Below are 20,783 nucleotides of genomic sequence, written 5' to 3'. Positions count from 1 at the left end.
CTCTTAGAGCTAGGGATTTTTAACTATTTCTTCATGTGCTTGTTGGCCATCTGAATGTCTTCTTTGGTGAAGTGTCTGTTCATATCCTGTGCCCATTTCTCAATTGGATTCTTTACCTTTATCTTATTGTGGTGCTCAAGTATTTTATAAATTCCAGATGTAAGTCCCTTATCTGACATGTCATTACCAAATACTTTTTCCCAGTCTATGGCTTCCCTTTTTATCCTGTTGGAGAAGTTTTTAGATGTGCATAGGCATTTGATTCTTAGAAGGTCCCATTCATCTATTCCAGCATTCTTTAAATATGGTTGATTTCGTGTAATATTTTAGTGCCACTTTATTAAAACATGGGAGTAAATTCCCATTGGTTTGGAAAATCCTGCCTAATGAGTCTTTCATTGTTCTATTTCTTTTTATCCCATTTTTCAGAAATTCCTGGAGAAAGATGTGCAGTGGCCAATATCATCTATTACTTCCTCTCTTATCAGAGATTAGCATTGCCACTCCCCTCCCCTCAATCCAACAAACATGATTACAGAGTTGAGGGAAAATAAAAATGTAATTCTTTTTTTAATAGGCTCTTTATTTTTAATGGGGATTTTGTTGTTGTTGTGTGTTTTTGAGGGTTTTTTTAATTAATGGAAGTTTATAGAGACTTTGGATTTCCATTCATTTATAGTTGCACACTTTTCTCCCTGCCCAGCCCTCCCCACTGGTTCGCTTCTCTCTTTAAGTTAAAAAAAATTCATTATAATACAATACCCACTGCCCTAAGTCCACTTCAGTGTGCAACTTTCATTCTGGATTCTTGTCATGACAATAATATCATAATTATATATAATAATATATTTGTATGGCTATAATATATAATTACATAATTAATATAATTATATAATTAATTATAATTGCTAGGAAAACTCTTATTTTATAGATTGTACTTTCATATGTGGCGTTATTCCAATCCACCATAAATTTATTTCTAATTTTAATTTAATCAATGTTAGATAATCAACCAATATTTTGTGATTTTTCCATCTCACATACTTTAGGCATGTGGCCAGAAGCAAACAGTCCTTGCAGAAGGACATCATGCTTGGAAGGGTAGAGGGACAGCTCGGGAAAGGATGACCCCAGATGAGATGGATTGACACAATAACTGAGGCAATGGGCTTAGGTATGTTGGGGTCAGTGAGATTGGCTCAGGATAGGGAAGCGTTTTATACACAGAGTCACTATGAGTTGCAGGTGACTCAATAGTACATAATAACAGTAACATTGATGAAGAATCAAAATTTGTTTTTCAATATTTTTGTCTGCCTTTCAGCACTTTGTGGCATTGTGATTGTAATATTAGAAAACATATTTTGTTATTTTTAGTATTATATTTTTCTTTTACTATTTATAAATAATACTTTTAGTACTTCTTTTAAAGAATAAAAAAGAAACTGCTGAAATTAGTGATGTTGTTGTTGTCATGTACCTACCATAGAGTCAGAACAGAGTCATAGCTAACATTTTAGAGGATTTTTAGAGGCTGTAAATTGCACAGGAGGAGACTGTCCATAGTGAACTATGTACCTTTGGATTGGCAGTAAAACTTATCACTAAGCTACATCAGATCTACCTCAAACTAGTGAGGAGAAACTGGTACTACACAATGGAAATTAGATGATGGCTAAATTATTAGGTATATGCAAAGTAATATACTTAATATGCTGCTGTACTTTCATGAAATAATGTAAGTTATTATATGTACTACCAAGCTAATGAATGTAATCTTTTATACTGCAACACGTTGAAGTTATTCTATCTAGCAAAATGTCTATTATATTTATACTCTAATGGTTCCATAATTTATATCCTACAATAACACTTTGTGTGACCCCACAGTCCCTCAGCTGTATACCTAAGAGATACAACCACCATACTGTTTCAAAGATTCCTCATACTTGAAGCAATGAAAATTAATGACAAAAAAAAGACACATAGTCGGACACGTAAGGGACATCATATATGAAGAAAGAAAAGGTCATTAAAAAAGACAGAAAGGAGAGACCAAGATTCGTGTAAGATATGACTGCAACTTGTTCCTCAGATTAAAGAAATTAAAGGCAAAGGAATAAATAATGAAAGGATAAAGATGAACAGAAGATTTAACAGAGCATCTTAAGAAGCAAAAATAATTATAATAAAAGATGAAAAAGCATTAAGTTAGGAAATAAAAAGGGAAACACACAACATTTCTCAAACAGAAGGAACTAAAGAAAAAAGTCAAGCTTTAGATTGCTATAAAGAGTATAGACAGCATGTGAGCAGCTGAGTTTAAACTCTACTAACTGCAAGGGGAGGAGTCTACGACAACATTAGCAGTACAAAATCAATTCTGACAAAGACATACATGATTTCCTACATTACTGAGCCTACTTCTACTATTTCCATCACAAATTGTATTGCTCTATTGGGTCCAGAATTGACTGCAATGACCACTCAGATTTCACAAAATCATTCTCATGGTTATGGGCTTATTAGGGTAGTCAACTGGTTATAATTCAGACTGTCTGGCAACATGTAGCAATTTATCACAGGCTAAAAGTTAACTTCAAGAAAATAAAAATCCTGGTACTTGAAAAAAGAAGACTTAAAAAATTAAAGTGAGTTGGTGTGCTAATGAAAAGTTAGCAATGCACATGATCAAAGACAGGCCTTTGAAGTTTGTAAGGCAAGATTTGTGTCCCCGGGTGGGTAGGATGACAAGCTAAGATGGTAGGCACCGCAGACTGGCTGGTTCCAGCCCAGTGGGGCCAAAAGAATCTCAAAAAATAAGGCAACTGTGGCTTCTAGACTTGAGGCCACTGCCAGAGGGGACCATTGAGGTAGAGTAAGGGACTGCCCCTGCAGATCACCAGAGGATACTCTATTAAAGGTGTGGGTGAACTGGGATCCCGGTGGCCAAGTCCTGAACCCACACTTGCAGAGAATGTCTTTGCATGTCTGGTTCACAACTCCAAGCAGCAATGTCTAGAGTTGGTGGTTTTCACTTTTGACAATGGACCCCTGAAAGATAGGTCACCCTCTCCCCCTCCACGGCAGGACCTCCATCAGGGTCGGACTGGGCTAGAGAAAAAGAAAAGGGCTTCCTGCATTGCCTGCTCCACCGGCTGAGTCCTAGAAGGGCTTTTAGTGGTGAGGGCAGTAGAGCTCCAGGTCCCTGCACTCCCACAGGAGAGGCAGGTGAGCGCCCCAGCGTTGTAAGACAGCTGCGTCACGATCATCTTGATCATCTTGTGGCAGGAAAGACAGCACAATTGAACTGGGCCGTGTATTCACTTTCATTTTTTAACTCTTCTTTTTTTAAGTACAAGGAGGAGTGGGGACATTATGAACACCCAGCAGACACAGAGCCACGGGGTCACGGAGGCCTGATTATAAAGCAGGCTGGATCTTGCCCTCTGCTTCTGGTCCTTGACTACTTCTGCCCCTTCCTCAGCCCCTCTCTATAAAGGGCTTTTTTTCATCCCCCCCCCTTCAGCAAAAATTGTTTGTCTAAACAGTTTTATGGCCTCCTTTTAGTCTTAAACACCTCTGAACAGGACTTTTAACGGAAGGATTTACAGAAAACTCTTTTTCCTTAAACATGGGGCTGATATCAATTTTACATTTACCAATCCACTCTCTTTTTATTTCTTGTTTTTGGAACAAGAGAGAGGAAATGAGTCATTTCATCCACTATCTTTAATTGGGTTTATGTGTTTTTTAAAAAACTCCCTGATGAACTTATAAAATGGGTCCCCTTCAGGGTTCCAGGTGATGTTGAAAAGACAGGGGCGACACCATTTGAGCTAGGTCTGGGCCCAAGGGAGCAGAAAGTCTTGGCGACCTCTCTCAAAGAAGCCTGGACAGAAAAGAAATGCAGGTTGGCCTCTCACATCTGAAGATGAGATTCCCAAGACTTGAGCAGAAGCAAGCCAGGTCATCTCTGAAATCAAGACAGTGCTGGCTCAGCATCCTACAGTACCCCCCCCCATTTTGATAGTCAATCATCACAAGAAATGAGTAATAATATTACCTAAAAAATCAAATGCAGTCCTTGAATGAAATCTGTATATTGGCTGAGAGCGCCTTCACCATTGACTCAGTTTATTCGCTTGATATTTTGCAGATAAACTTTTTCCCCCCCAATGACTGGATACCCACATAGTACTTTTGGAGTTTCTGTTTGTATTCTGCTTTTAACAAGTAAAGTCCTTGGTTCACACTGAAAAAACAATCCTAATGAGTGGACCAATAAACAGCATCACAATAACTGGAGAAATGCTCCTATTTAAAGATTTCATTTTCTTTGGGTCTATAATCAAATTCCATGGAAGCCGCAGACAAGATATGAAAAAAGTACTGCATTAGGCAAGTACGCCATCAAGGATCTCCTTAAAGTGCTAAATAGCAGGGTTTAAATTTAAATATTAAAGTCTTCCTGATCCAAATCAGGTATTTCCAATTATTTCACATCATTTGAAAGTGGAACTATGCATAAGGAACATATAGTTGCTGTTATGTGCCATGGAGTCACCCGCGACTCAGCAATCCTATATACAACAGCTCTGAATCCTGCTTTATCCTGTGTCAATCTTATACCTCCATTACTCCGGCCACTGAACCAATCCATATCATTGAGGGGCTTCCTCTCCACCCTCCCAAGCATGACATATCTCTCCAAGGACTGGTCCCTTCTTGCAACATGTTCAAAGTATATCAGATAAAGCTTTAGAATCCTTACCTCCAAGGAGTAGCCTGGTCTCACCTTCTCTAGGATGAACCTGTTTTTTTCTCCTAGCAGTCCATGGTATATTCAGAACTCTTCTCCAACACCACAGCTCAAAGGCATAAATTCTCCTCCTATAATTCCTAGTCACTGTCCAGCTTTCTGATGTATAGAAATATTTTGCAGACTAACATCATTGCTCTTCCGTGCCTTGGAGAGGTCTCTGACAGCAGAGTGTCCCAATGCAATACATCTTTTAATTTCCTGTCTACTAGCACCAAGAGTGTTGATTGTGGAACCAAGCAAACTAAAGCTGTTTATAATCTCAATCTCTTCACCATCTATCACGATGCTGCCAAGTGGCCCAGTGGTGAGAATCTTTGTTTTCTTGATGTTGAGCTTCATTCCATATTGAAGCCTGTAGTCCTTGACCTTCTGCAACAAGCACTTCTAATCCTCCTCAATTTCAGCAAGCAGCGCTGTGTCATCTGCATAATGCAGATTGTTGATGAGTCATCCTTCAATCCTGATGTCACATTTCTCCTCATATATCCCAGCCTCCAGGATAATCTAGTCTGTATATAGATTGAAAAGGTATGGAGAGAGGACACAATCCTGGTGTATACTCTTCCCAATTTTGAACCATGCAGTGTTTCCTCACTCTGTTCTGATGACTGCCTCCTGGTCTAAATATAGGTTGTACGTACATGAAGATGGGGGTGGCGGGGGGGCGGGGATGATACCTTTGACTTGTAGTGTTAAAGAATTAAATATACTATGTAGTTGTTATTGTTTACCATCAAGTTGGAACTGACCCATAGCTGACCCTCCAGCTGGTTTTTAGAAGCAGTTAATCACATGGGAGAAGTTTGTTCATCCATCTCTTGAAGTTAAGCCAGTGGACTCGAATCACATTCCTCTAGGATTGCAGTGTGGCTTCTTGCCACTAGGCCACCAGAGCTCCCTGTACTGTTGAATTACTTCCTATGCTTCAGAAAGTTGAACAATGACTAAGAAGGACAGAAAAAGGTTCTGAATATCTCAAGGACTGCCAAAAGAACAAATAAATATGTCTTAGAGAAAATACAGGTAGGGTGCCCCTCAGGGGCAAGAATGATGAAACTTCATCTCAAATTTTTTTGCACATGTTGTTAGGAATGACCAGTCCTTGGAAAAGGGCATCGTACTTGGAAAGGTGGAGAGTCAGCAAAAGAGAGAAAGATCTTGAACAAGATAGATTAACAAATATAATGTATGAGAATGATTCTATGAAACAGAATGCTAATGAAGAATAGTGTGAAACACAATGTATACAAACTTTGTAAGCAAACCAATTTAAAATATAATGTAAAAAAAAAACCAGGTTCATACACCACAAAAAGGTAGATTGACACATTGTAGATAATAAGCTTGAATATTGAGGGATCATGAAGATGGCACAACGTAGGGCAGATTTCAAATCTGTTGTTGATAGGGTATCTCAGTTGTAGTTGACTCTATTGCACCTAATAACAACAGCTAAAAAAACCAGACAGAGCCATCTCGGAAGAAGTATAGCCAGGGTGTTTCTTAGAGTCAAGGAGATCTTGAGGATGGTGCAGAATTGGACAGGATTTACATCTGTTGTACATGGAGTGTCTATGGAGTCAAGTAGGTGGCGCAAATCAGCAATAACCCATTAGCCAAGAGTGTGGAAAATTAATGCAGAGGCTCCTCTGAAGTACTGGTGACTGCATCTGAAAGGTCATAGCCTTGAAATCGCTATTAAATAATTTTGCCCTACAGTGTAAGAAGTTACCATGACTTGGAGTCTAGATAATGCGTTTGATTTTTTTCACTCTCTGGGTTTGACTTACATAAAACAGAGAACATTTTTAGAGATGAATTATAGGACAACCCTGACATCAGCTGGTACTTTTATTTAGTTCAATGAGCCATTGAGATGGTCATAGAGAATTCTTGTAAACAGCATAACTGTAATAAGTTTAATCATGGAGGAGAATATAAAAAAATTACAAAAAAGAAGTTAATATTTCTTAACGCAAGATTCAAGAGCAGACTCAACATGAAACATCTATGTCTAGTGAACACTGCACTGGAACTGATGAAAGAAAGTACTGAAAAGGAATATATGACTGAAAATTATATGTATAACAATAAGCAATCTGGAATAAAAAGTTAATTGGAAGAAGGAAAGGACAAGAAGGGAGGAAAATATGTACCAATGAATGAGTAAAAACTCAACCTTTCTGTATACTTTCATTAAAGTCACCAAAAAAATAAAAAAAAATAAATAAAAGGAGACTTACCTGAATCACAAAGGATATATATGCTCATTACGCTTCCTAAAATCAACGTTTACTTTTTTAAAAAGGGAAATTTTATTTTACTCATGATTTTAACGAACATTTACAGATAAGTTAGATTTTCATTCATCCATTGTTGCACATTTTACTCCCTTCCTTCTAACGCCCCCCCTCTACCGGCTAGTGTTTATTCTTAGAAAATGCTAAATTTTCAAGTAGGAAATTCAGAGAATTACTCAGCTGGATTAGATATTTTTTATGGTTCTTTACCTCTCAGCTACCCTCTGAAATGATTGAAGGTCAGTGAGTCTGTACATACCTTTCATCTTATTTAGATGTTTCCTGTGTTGTTCAGTATTTTACCTATAAAGTCCTGAAATAGCAGAGGCTTGAATTTTAATTCAGGTCTTTCTGATTGAAAAGGTCAAAGAATGCTCTAGCTTTAAAACTTTTTAAAATTTTACAACTCTAGAATTCTTTTTCCCCCAGCACTTCACTTTGTTTTCTTGTGCTCCCCTTGGAAACCTTTTCTTTTGGCTTTTTCATGTCTCTTTCTTTCTTTTGATATTCTACATTCAAGAGCAGGTTTCAGAATCAATTCTGACTTCTATATTCAGATTTTCTTTCTTTCCTGTCTTTGTTTTCCAAATGTTTACTTTTGTTTCATAGTGGTTTGAGTGAATGTTTACAAATAAAATTCATTCAACTATTCCTATACATTATGTTCAATAATATTAATTTCAATATCTACAATATAATAATTATATTCCTATTTCCTCCCTTTAATGCCGATTTCCATTAGGGTAATTATATTTCTCTATATCTTCTCTTTTTTTTGGTCAGATGCTTCTAATTACCCCCTTACTGGATATTGCCTTTTCCTTCAATCATCTAATGTTTGCCTTATGTATTTTCTAATTTTCACTCCCTCTACCCACTTTCCCATCCTTAGTAATTATCCAATAATGATTGTAGCTATCTAAGGATTTATTTGGCTTTTTATAATAGTGGTCCTTATACTGTATGTGATCCTTTGCAACTGAGTTACTTACTTAGCATAATATCCTGGATGCATCCAAGGTTTGTAGTGGTTCAAGAATTGTTATTACTTTTAGTGCTCTTATAAATCTATTATATACCATGGTTTCTTTATGCATTCATCTATCGATGTAAACTTGGGCTGTTTCCATCTCTTGGCCATTATAAATAATGCTACAATATATATCAGTATGTATATTCCTCTTTGCAACCCTGTCCTAACTTTTATTTCTTTATGATATATACATTTAGTACTGGGATTGCTGGTTCAAATGGTATCTTAACTTTCTAGGGAAGGGTCAAACTGCTTTCCATAGTGGTTATATAATTTTAAATTCTCACCAGCAGTGTATAAGTATTCTAAACTTCCCTGTATTGCTAAGGACATTTTGCTTTCTTATTTGACATCCTTGATGATATGCCACAACTCATCTTGGATTTTTGTCATTAATTATTGGAATATCAAATATATTTTTGAGATCATCTCCAAATTTAGGCAGAATGTATTAAGATTCATTCCTGGTTTATTTTCGTTTTCTCTAATATTAATGTGAATTTACATAAGAGTAATTGAATCTGTTCTTTAGTAGGTCCTTGGCCTTCTGACTGATGATATTATGGTCTTCCACTGTGCCTTTCCACAGGTGGTGTCAATTTAACTTACCTTTGTGGCAACAGAAGTCTACAATGATTAGATTGTTCAGAGAGAGGAAAAAAAAGGATTTTCTGTGAATAAGTCATTCCTCTTGAAATATCTGTCATGTAATTCCAGAATCATTTCTACCACCAAATTGATGTTTTCATTTATTGACTCTTGCTTTCCAATAGTTAACAATTATTGCATGCTGACTTCATGTTTCATCAAACTCAGGCTTTAAATGTTGATATAAATATATAATTTATCTTTTACATTAATTGTTATTTAAATGTCAATAATAGTTGTATTAGCATACATTCCTTGTAGATATATTAATATTCTTGATATATCTTGTTATTTGAAATATCAGAGTCTAGACTCACTCAAAATGCAAACCTACGAAGCATAACTAGTGATGGTATTTAGTATGGAATTGTAATACTACTTTCTTACTACTCTATCCTGTCTTTGTTAAAGCACTGAATGCATACTATGTAAAACAAAATTTATAACTGTAATTAATCATATTTCTCCCCTTTTTCACTATGCTGGTTTGAAAAGGAACCCCCCTTCATTGGAATTGGAAACAATATTTAAGTGCCATACAGCCTACACAACTTTCGTTAATGGATCTGCACTAAAGTGGGATGATCTTAAGCGAGTTGCGGTAGGACTTTTTTCTCTTTGTACCGTCCCCACCTAAGAAATGATATATTTTATCCTTCAACTGAGTGAAAGGGATAATGGTGAGATTTAAAGAGGATAACTGCTTAACTGGAAAACAAATTGTCGCAATGGAAATGTAGAAATCAACCTTGAAATGCTCTTGTTTCTAGTTGCTACTGAGATATTAACTCTAAGTTATAAAAAATGGAGCAAACCGATAACGATTTATTAGTTACAATTATCTAGTAGGGAAAGAGTTGCATTGCAAACTCAAAGCATACCCTTTAAATACACCAGCTGCTTTGCACAAGAAAGATGAGCAATCTCCTCCTATGAAACGTATAACCTCTGAAAACCTGTTGGATAGCAGCTTTGTGTTGGTTTCAACTAAAAGGCAAATAATAAGAGTAGGGCAGTTGAGATCTAGTCTTTCTTTTGATTGCTATTGAAAGCAGGAACCTGTCCACTATTGATAACCCTTCCAGTACTTGAAATATAGATGGCATAGATGTCAGCTAGACAGTGTAGTCAGACATGCTAGTCAGTACAGTACAATAAATTGAAAGATAGTGATATAAAGTACACTGGCTGGAGACAGACCCATCAGTTCTCCCACATGGAAGGCAACATTTCTACCTTTTAACTGGTTTTACTTTTAACCCAACTCTCAAATATTTCTTGATAGTCAAGCTGACTCCACAGTTTATATATGTCACTAAATTATAGCCTTAAAAAATATTTGGCAATTGAAGAGATCTGAAAGTATTCAAAATAGTATTCTTCATCCATGGCTTTAAATTGGTTCATTCAAGTTTAACTTCATGCTAATAATTTGTATTTTCATTCATATATGATGAATTATAATCTGTATTTTAACCAGATTCTTTTGTATACACACACACACAAAAAAAAAAAACACCCAATAAACAAAAAAACAAAAAAAACCCAAACAAACAAACCACATCTGGGGGTCTTTAAGGATCACTTAGGGAATCTCTTAGAATCATCTTGGGGAGTTTGTTAAAATATGATCTGATTATGTATATCAGGGAACTGACCCATAGCTGATCACAATGGATTTTCAGTGGCAGTAAAAGTCAAAGAACGAGATTGCATATCTTTATCTCACAAAGCAATTTGTGGATTAGGGATTTGTGCCTTCAGCACACAGCTCCTTTCAACTAGTCCACCAAGTGTCCCTTATCTGGGATGTACAGGCAAATTCATAACAGATGTTGAACATAATGAAACCGTTCAAAACCATGGTTTGCATTTATCATCTAAACCAAATTTCTAATAAAGACAAATTTTTAGTTGTTGTTGTTGTTGTTGTTGTTATGTGTTGTCAAGTCACCTCCAACTCAAAGAGACCCTATGTACAACAGCCCAAGCCCTGTTCTATCCTGTGCCAATCTTATTATCTCTGATACATCCACCCTCATTACCCTAGTCACTGAATCAATACATTTCATAGAAGGTCTTTCTTCCTCTCTTTTTTTTGTATTGAGATTTTAATGAAAGTTTATAAAGAACTTGGATTTCCATTCATTCATTGTTACACATTTTCCTCCCTGCCTTCCTACCCCCTACCCAGTTTACTTTTCTCTTCAGAAAAAAAAATTCTTTCATTGTTATACGATCCCCCCACCCTAGTCCACTTTACTATGCAGGTCTTATTCTGGACTGTTGTCATTCAAATAATACCTAATCCTATATTTCTTTTATAAAGTTTTCTTGCTCATCTCTTTCAATGTCATGTATATTATTTATACCTTCTTTTCTTAGTTTTCTCCCAAAGCCCATGTCAGTCCTGTTTTATAACAGTGGCATTATGCAGTATTTGTCTTTTTGTGACTGAGATATTTCACTCAGCATAATGTCCTCCAAGGTCACCCATTTTGTAAAATATTTCATGAGTTCTTTGTTTTTCAGCACTGCATAATATTCCATTGTGTGAATACACCCACAGCTTCTCTATCCATTCATTTGTTGAGGGGCAGTTGGGTTATTTCCAAATCTTTGCTATTGTGGACAAAGCAACAATAAACATGAGTGTGCATCTATCTGCCTGGGTGGCAGTTCTGGTTTCTTTAGGGTATATTCCCAGTAATAGAATTGCTGGGTCAAATGGTATTTCTATTTCCAGCTTTTGAGAAAGCTCCATACTGCCTTCCATTGTGGTTGCACCGTTTTACACTCCCACCAACAGTGAATAAGGGTTCCAGTTTCTCTGCAACCTCACCAGCATTTGTTGTTTGCTGCTCCGTTGAATTTTGCTATTCTTTTTTAAAAAACTTTTTTTATATTTTATTAATTTTTTTTGGTATGTGTACTGACAAATTGAATCCAGCTGGTACAGGAGGAGATTGTCCCTCCTTCTACAGCCGAGCATCTGGTGGATTTGAACTGTGTGCCTCTGGGATTGCAGTGCAGCTTCTTGCCACTTGGCCACGAAAGCTTAAATTTTGCTATTCTTACCGGGGTGTGATTATATTTCATAGTTTTTTTTATTTGTATCTCTCTTAGAGCTAGTGATTTTGAACATTTCTTCATATGTTTGTTTGCCATCTTTATGTCTTCTTTGGTGAAGTGTCTGTTGATACTCTGTGCCCCTTTTGCAATTGAGTTGTTTACCTTTATCTTGTTGTGGTAGAGTTTTCTTTAAATTCTAGAAATAAGTCCCTTATCAGACAGCTCATTATCAAATTTTCCCCCAATCTGTGGCTTCCCTTTTTACACTGTTGGAGAAGTTTTTGGATGTGCATAAGAATCAAGTCTCTATTGCAACAGGATCTTCCTCTCCTTCAGTATCCTTCTACCCTCCCAATCATGATGTCCCTCTCCAAGGACTGGTCCCACCTTGCAATATGTCCAGAGTATGTCAGACAAAGCTTCGGAAGTAGTCGTCAGATTCATCAATTTCTTACCAAACACACACGTAAGTTTAATGACTAGAGTGGAATGAAGGAAAATAAGGTTGCAACTATAAATGATGATATGATGAATAAGATCTAACTCTCTACATAGCTTTGCTTTAAAATCAAAACCAGATTTCTGTAAGGTTTTAGAAACATAAATTGTTTCACTTTAAATAAAATTTTAAAAACTAAAGAGTTATCATAAATAATTAAAAGAGAAAGTGGCAGACTCAAAGCAACCTCTCCAGGAGCCAAGTATCTTAACAGCATCTTGGCTAATTTTCACAATCTGCAAATACTGAATGATTCTTTTTTTAAGTGAAGTACTATCTAATTTCCCCTAATTTTTGCTATTCTATAAGGTAAATAAATATGCATACAGATATTTAAAAGGTCTTATTTCTTGCAATTATGTTCAAATTAGATGAATTGTTGGAATTTTTTTTTTTCTATTTAAAAGCAACCTTAGATCAGTGTTAGAGAACTCAGGTGATCTAATGGCTAGGGAGTTGCACTGCTAATCCTAAGATGGTATCTCTGGCAGTTGGAACCCACTAGCAACTCCATAGCAGAAAGATAGGCAATCTCCTCCCTTGGGATTTACAGCCTACCCAAACTGAGGGGTCAGATATGAGTTGGCTCTGACTTATGGGCAATGAGTTGAGCTGAGCTCCTATTACCGTTAGAGTCCATATCCTTAGGATTGTCAGCAGAAGCCCTTACAGTATTCTCAGGAATGTGAGCCTGATGCAAAGACAGTTCTTGTTGCTGTTGCTGTTGCTGTTGTTGTTGTTAGGAGCTATTGAGTTAAGGTGGACTCATAGTGACCCTATGAACAAGAGATCTGAGCCTGTCCTATGCTGTAGCATCCTCATTATTTCTGACATACTTGAGCCTATGGCACTGTGTCAATCCAATGGGTTGAGGGTCTTCCTTTCTTTCACTAACCCTCTAGTTTTCCAAGCATGATGACCCTCTCTAGGGAATATTCTCTCCTAACAACATGGACTGCCAAAAGAACAATAGATGTCTTGGGAAAAGTACAGCTAGAGTGCTCCTTGGAGGTAAAGATGACAAAGGTTTGTCCACTCTCATCTTGGTCTCTACTCTTTACCAATTGTACCCTGGGTTTTGTGTTTTCTTCTCATTGTTACTGTTTTAAATAAACATAAGACTACTCATAAGGAGGCCGCCTGAACATGTCCCTTTTAATTAATATGATGATTGTTTAATCTTGAAGAATAGGTGGAACATGCAGAAGCATTCCTGATTATAGCCAACCCTTTGTGCAGTGACGCTTATGCTGAAGACACTTCAAACATTATGAGGTAAGAAGCCAGCATTTGTTTGATGTGTATAAATGCTTATTTTTCTCATTGTTTCATAATAAAAAATAACTCAGCACAAAATATTAAACAAAAGATGATCTGTCAACAGTTGTTATTAGGTGCTGTCAAGCTCATAGCAATCCTATGAACAATGGATCTGAACCCTATTCTATCCTGTGCCATTATCACATTTCCTGACACACAGAGCCCACTGCGGCAATCACCATGTCAATCCACCTGGTCCTGGGTCATTCTCTCCTTCACCAACCCTCTACCTTCCTAGCATCATGTCTCCGTCAAGGAATAGCTCCTCCTAGCAACATGCCTAACAATATGTGAGGCGAAGCCTAATCATTCTTGCCTCCAAAGAGCACTCTGGCTTCACCGTCTCCAAAACATATCCGTTTGTTTTTTGGCTGTCCGTGGGACGTTCAGTCCTCTTCTCTAATATCACAGTTCAAAAGCATCAATTCTTCTGTCATCCTTATTCATTGTCCAGCTCTCAAATTCATAGCTAGTGATTGGAAAGACTATGGCCTGAATCAGATGTCCCTTATTCCTCAAACTGATATCATTACTACTCAATAATTTGGAAAGGTCCTTAACTGCAGATTTTCCCAGTGGAATGTGTCTCCTTATTTACTGACTGCTGGTACCAAGGGTGTTCATTGTGGATCCAAGTAAGGTGAAGCTGTTTACAGTTTCATTCTCTTCTCCATCTGTCAGGATGCTGCCTATTGGTCCAGTGGTAAGAATCTTTGTTTTCTTAACATTGAAATTCAATAAATACAAAAGGCTATATTACTTGATCTTCTGCAACATGTGCTTAAAGTCCTCCTCACTTTTAACAAGTGAGGTTGTGTCATCTGAATAATGCATAAACCACAATAAGCCTGATGATGTTGAGTTGATTGAAACTCATGTTTGGTTTTTGTGATACAAGGTTGAATCCCCTCATAGGATTTTCTGAGCAATAATAATTACAGAACTTTAAGACCATTAGTATAAAAAAATGAAGAAATAGTTTATTCACAGAAAGACTCAATCTTAGAAGGTAATAAGAAAGGAAAATCAAAGGAGACAGGACAGGAACCGCAACAAAATAATAAATTAGAAAAAAAATTGCAAATTATATAAAAAATAAAATTAGGAAAGGTGTGTGTCAAAGTTAAATCCTTTCAACATACTTATATTTTTTCTTTGCTTTTTTTAATTGGTTTGCTTACAAAGTTCATATACATTGTGTTTCGCATTTTTATTCTTTCATATTTTGTTTCATACAATCATTTCTATGTATTATGTTTTATAGAATTAATAAGCATTGGACCTTGCCCATTATTACCCTGTCTTTTCACCAAGATTCTTCCCACCTCCTTCCCCTCGTTCCCTCTAACCACCAAACTGTGGAACCCTATGAGTTTGCCCCTACCCGTCCTCACTTCTCCACTCTCACCCATTCCTCCTTCGGTTCCCATATGTGTTTTACTAGTTATCTATTTTTACAATAATGGTCTTATTCAGCATTGTTCTTATGAGACTGTGGTAGTTCACTCAACATAATGTTCTCCAGTCTCTCCCAAGTGATGTGACAATTTTCAAAATCATTGCTCCTATGTGCTGCACGGTTATTATTCCATTGTGTGTATGTACCACAATTTTTTAATCCATTTAGTTATGGTTTGACATTTGGGCTGTTTCCATGTTCTTGTAATGCCTATTTTAAAATAGAGACATGGAAGTGTGATAGTTAAGCACTTGGCTGCTAACCAAAAGCCTGTTGGTTTGAACTCACCAGCTACTTGACGGGAGAATGAGAAGGGAATCTGTTTCCATAAGGATTTACAACTCTGAAAACACTATGAGGCAGCTCTACTCTGTCCTGTAAGGCTAGGACTATTCTAACTATGAGTTGGAATCAGCCTGATGGCAATGAGTTTGTTAATGCTTATGGAAATAGAAATCAGCCATTGTTTTCGTGATTAAAGTTAGTGTTAACAATCTTCAACTGTAAACTATTTATGAGCAGGACTTGACTTGTGGAAACAGAGATTTAAAAAAATGTAATGGGAATTGTGTTGTACCAACTACAGCTGAGCTTCTGATTCTCAGAGAGAAATAAATACACAGAGCTCAAGATGGTTCTACAAACAAGAAGAAATAGTTTAGAGCTTATGCCATTGATCATTGATCACAGTAAATATGAGATAGATTATGGTGATTTAATTTGTAAATGAAAATGTTGGATTAGATAGTCTGTGAGATACTTTAAGTTTAGATCAGAATGCTATATCTATTTTGTTTTTCTTTTCCTCTAGCTAATATGGTTGCTAGATACTGTACAATGTTGGGCATAAGGACAGCAAAAATTGAATTGTGAGGATGGAACAGACTTAAACTGAGTTTCAGTCTGTTATACATAGAGTTGCTGTGCGTTGGAGCTGATTCAACAGGACCTAATGACAATAGCATATTTTATTTCAAAGTTTAAATTGCCTTAAAGTGTTTATTTTCTTCTGAAGACCTAGATAAAACAAACAAACCCAACAACAAAAATATACTCTCCTAATTCCAAGACGGCTTGCTGAAACTGAGGAGGATCTGAAGTGCTTGCTGCAGAAAGTCAAAGAATTCAGCCTTCAATATGGATTGAAGCTCAATATCAAGAAGACAGATTCTCACCACTGGGCCAACTGGCAGCATCACGGTATATGGTGAAGAGATTGACATTACTGACAGGCTCAGTTTGCTTTGCTTTACAATTAACACTCTTGGTACCAGCAGCCAGGAAATTAAAAGATAAATTTCATTGGGAAAGTCTGCTATTAGAGACCTCTCCAAATTACTGAAAAGCAATGGTGTCAGTCTGGAGACTAAGGTGCACCTGATATAGGCCATGGTCTTTGCAACTTCTTGCTATGTATCAGACAACTGGACATTGATAAGGGGTGATAGAAGGAGGATTGATGCCTTTGAGCTGTAGTGCTGGAGAATAGTACTGAATATACCATGGACTGCTAGAAGAACAAACAAGTTCATCCCGGACAGGGTGAAACCAGGCTGCTCCTTGGAGGCAAGGATTCTGAAGTTTCGTCTTACATACTTTGGACATGTTGCAAAGAGGGACCAGTCCTTGGAGAGGGATGTCATGCTTGGGAGAGTGCAGCGCAGGAAAGGAAGACCCTCTATGAGATGGACTGATTCAATCACTGTGGCAATGGGGATAGGCGTGTCAGAGACAATAAGATTGGCAAGGGATAGAGCAGGGTTTAGGGTTGTTGTACATAAGGTCACTATGAGTCACAGGTGACTTGACAGCACTTAACAATAACCACTTCCAAGTAACAATAACCACTTCCAAGACATAACATTTTTGTAGGCCTGATTTGCTAAATTATAGGGACAATTGCATACAATTGTGTATGCTATCCCACCCACCACTTGTCTGAAAGATTGTGAAGATGACACAATCAATATTTCATGTGGTTGTATATGAGTCGGAATCAATCCAGGGGTACCTATATACCTGTATGTTATTGATAGAAAACAGCGTAACAGTGACCTTTAGAATATAATAATTTTAATCTAGTTACTCATACATATATTTAATTCTGAATGGTATTATATAGGAGAGCTCGGATGGTCCAGTGGTAAGAAGCTGTGTTGTAGTCCCAAAGACATGTGCTTAAAATCCACTGGATGCTCCACAAAAGGATGCACAGTCTCCTCCTGTGTGATTTTCTGCCTCTAAAAACTAACTAGAAGGTCGGCTATAGATTGGTTCTGACTTGAAAACAACACATGGAAAGTAATGTGAATATACCACTCCACTCATGAGCCTATATATTGTTTGTGTAGGGTGCTCTCTATCAAGAATTATTACCCGAAGTCCAGAGTCATCATACAAATACTTCAATCCTATAACAAGGTAATATTTTATAGTGGCCTATTCAATCTCTTTTCCCTTCATTCTATGATGATAGATGAACCTTACTAATTTTAAGTGTGTGCAAATGAACAGTGTCTTGCCAACAGTATGCAAAATTTAGAATCACATTAAAATTGTGACTTACCAATTTGGGGAGGAACTAATCTAATTTTTTAGCTTTTGTTATTACTATTATTCACTATGAGACAATTGTGGGCAGAGAATTGATGATACAAATATTGCTGTTGACTATATGTTACAACTCCATATGTTAAAATGGTACAGAGTTTTCATGACTATGACCTATAAAAAGCAGATCACCAAATATTGCCCTTTAGTTGCTTCCAACTATGTTGAAATTACTAGTCTTCTAGTTAATTGTCAGTTACTAGTACACCACTCTAGAGCTCCAATGTGACCATTAACCATTTTCAGATAAAGAATTTAAATTTGATGCAAAAACTTCCATTGACCTGGTTATTATTAGTGTCCCATCAAAGAGTGTAGAATTAAGGAGAAATTATGTGAAAGAAAGAGGAAGGAACTTTTCTGAGTCCTATTTACTTCTAATGTTCCTCCTGCCTTCCATTTTAAAATAGGTTTACCTGTCAAAGATTCCCAGCTGGAACTGGAAAGCTGGAGACAACATTATCTGTTTTACTGACTTGAAGCTTGGATTTATTGCCCAAGGTTGTCTGGTGCCAGGCTTATGCACCTTTCTAACTTCTCTATTTATTGAGCTCAACATAAAGGTAACCTTGTAAGTTGATGCTGAATCATACTTCTATCTCTGTGTCCTCATTTATTATGATCATGACTGGGAAAAAAAATGTAATAAGGCAAGAAGGTCCAAAGACATGAGCTTTATGTGCACTAAGAAGGAGGGAATTGAGGGATTTAGAATGAAATTTCAGGTATTATAGTGATTTGAAGAAGTTCTTTATTCTATTCTTGCTTAAGAAACTTTATCTCCAAAGTAGAAATTATAGCTTTGCTCCTTATAGACACTTAAAAAAGTAAATATATTCATAGATATGGAAGATCTCTGAATTATTTAAAGAAAGTTGGCATGTAAGCAGGTACATAATGGTTATATTTTTAATGGAGAAAATATATATTTAAATGTAAATTAAGTGTGAACTTGAAATAATATTTTAGTAAAAATTGAATCAACATCAATAATAATTAATATATTTCCAATTTCTTTAGAGAAGTTCCATAGGATAGTAATAATAGTGATTATACATGTTGAGTTCATACTATGTGTCATGCTTTGTAAATACATCTATTTTTGAAAACATGTCTTGCTTTTCAACAATTTGCAAAATGGGAAATATTCCTAAAATGAGTCAGTGTTTACTAAGTTAGTGAGTGATCAGTGTTCATTGCCGCTGAGTAGGTAGGAACTCAATCACAGTCAACCTACAGTGGGTTTTTAGAGGCTGTAAATGACACGAGAGATTGCTCATCTTCCTCTCATAGACCAGTTGGTGGATTCCAACTGCCTGCCTTTAGCTTGGAAATGCAGCTCCTTACACACTGGGTCACCAAAAAATGAAATAGAACACCATTATTTCTTATTATGACCATTATTTCAATAGTTAAAACTGAAATAAAAATTTATTATTCTCCTGTATGAAAATATAGAAAAAAAGAAATACGAAACCATCTTCACTAAGTTGTGAAGCTATCTCCCCCACTGCCTCCAATCTAAAGTTGTAAACTCTTCATTGAAATGACTCTCTGAAAATACTCAACACAAGATGGCTTTGGAATTCGAGGATTGGGATAGGTTTTGATCATGGAAATTTTTAAATGTTTTTCTTATGAAAGTGAAGTTTGTAACATATTTTCAGAAAGCCTAAACTATGAGGTCAGAGCAAGTGTGTTTAATATCATAGAGGCCTCTGGGATTGTAGTTGCAGCTCCTTGCCACTAGGCCACCAGAGCTCCCCTCAAGGGTATTGATTGTTGATCCAATCAAGATTAAATCATTGGTAGCTTCATTCCTTTCTCCATCTGTCATTATGTTGTCTCTAGGTGCTGGGGTAAGTAAGGATCTTTGTTTTCTTGATGTTGAGAAGTAATCCATTCTGAAGGCTATAATCCTTAATCTTCACAGCAAGTGCTTCATATCATCATTTTTAGCATGCAAATTTGTGCCATCTGTATAATGCAGGTTGCTGATGAGTCTTCTTCAAATCCTGATGCCACACCCCTCTTCATAGACTCCAGATTCTCAATTATTTGATCAGAATACAGATTGACTAGTATGAAGAGTATAATCCTGATTTTAAATCATGTGGTGTTCCCTTGGTTTGTTCAGTCACAGCTTCTTGGTCTAGGTATGTTTCATAGAAGCATAATTAAATGTTCTGACATTATTATTCTTCTCACTATCAACCATAATTTTTTGTTATCTACACAATGTCTTTTGTAATCAATAAAGCATAAGTAGAAATTCTTCTGGTATTATCCAAGATCAATCTGACATCAACCATGAAATCCATGATACCATGGTCTCTTCTAAACTCAGCTTTAACTTTTGGCAACTTCTTGACAATATGCTGTTCTAGCCATTTTTGAGTGATCTGCACCATATATTGCTTGCATGTGATATTAATGATTGTTTGATAATTTCTCCATTCTGTTGAATCACCTTTCTTGAGGGACAAATACAGATCTCTTTCAATTAGTAGGCCAGGCAGATGTCCTCCAAAGTTTCTGTCATAAACTGATGAGCATATTCAGGGGTGTATTTATTAATTGAAACATATCAATTGGTATTCCATCAATTCCTGGGGCTTTATATTTTGTCAGTGTCTTCAGTGCTGCTTGAACTTTGTCCTCCTTACTATTGGATCTTGTTCATCTGATACTTCCTGAAATTTTTCAGCATCAACTATTTTTGGTACAATGATTCTGTATTCCATCCTTCTTTCGATGCTTTCTGGATCATTCAAAATATTGCCTATAGTATCTCTAAATCTGAATATTCAGACTAAGAAAGAGTAGGAAGAAGGATTGGCCATCCCCTTCTGAAACAGCAGGCCTCTGAAGGCCCTATGTACAACAGAACGCATGTAGATAAGAGAAAGGGCAACTGAGGTTGAGCTTTCAAGTAAAGAAATACAAAGGAAGAGGGACAGTTGTAAGCAGACACTAGTGACTGGGACATGGAATGTGAGAACCATGAATGTAGGAAA

General features: G+C 36.6%; 1 protein-coding gene across 1 annotated transcript in view; it reads left to right on the top strand.

Annotated features, from left to right (window-relative positions):
* The window catches only part of KCNU1 (potassium channel, subfamily U, member 1), a 311,810-nt gene that overhangs the window by 65,737 nt on the left and 225,290 nt on the right, over nt 1–20,783 (top strand). The window contains exons 12-15 of the mRNA XM_006896651.1: nt 9,302–9,407; nt 13,570–13,652; nt 17,508–17,577; nt 18,177–18,329. Coding sequence (XP_006896713.1) covers nt 9,302–9,407; nt 13,570–13,652; nt 17,508–17,577; nt 18,177–18,329 — 412 coding nt within the window. The remainder of the gene's footprint in view (nt 1–9,301; nt 9,408–13,569; nt 13,653–17,507; nt 17,578–18,176; nt 18,330–20,783) is intronic.

Source organism: Elephantulus edwardii, unplaced genomic scaffold (genome assembly GCF_000299155.1).
Source record: "Elephantulus edwardii isolate Elephantulus edwardi_28Jun2011 unplaced genomic scaffold, EleEdw1.0 scaffold00187, whole genome shotgun sequence".
NCBI classification, from domain to species: Eukaryota; Metazoa; Chordata; class Mammalia; order Macroscelidea; family Macroscelididae; genus Elephantulus; species Elephantulus edwardii.
The sequence above is the reverse complement of the archived record's forward strand: the minus strand, read 5'-3'. Positions and strand labels throughout refer to the sequence as shown.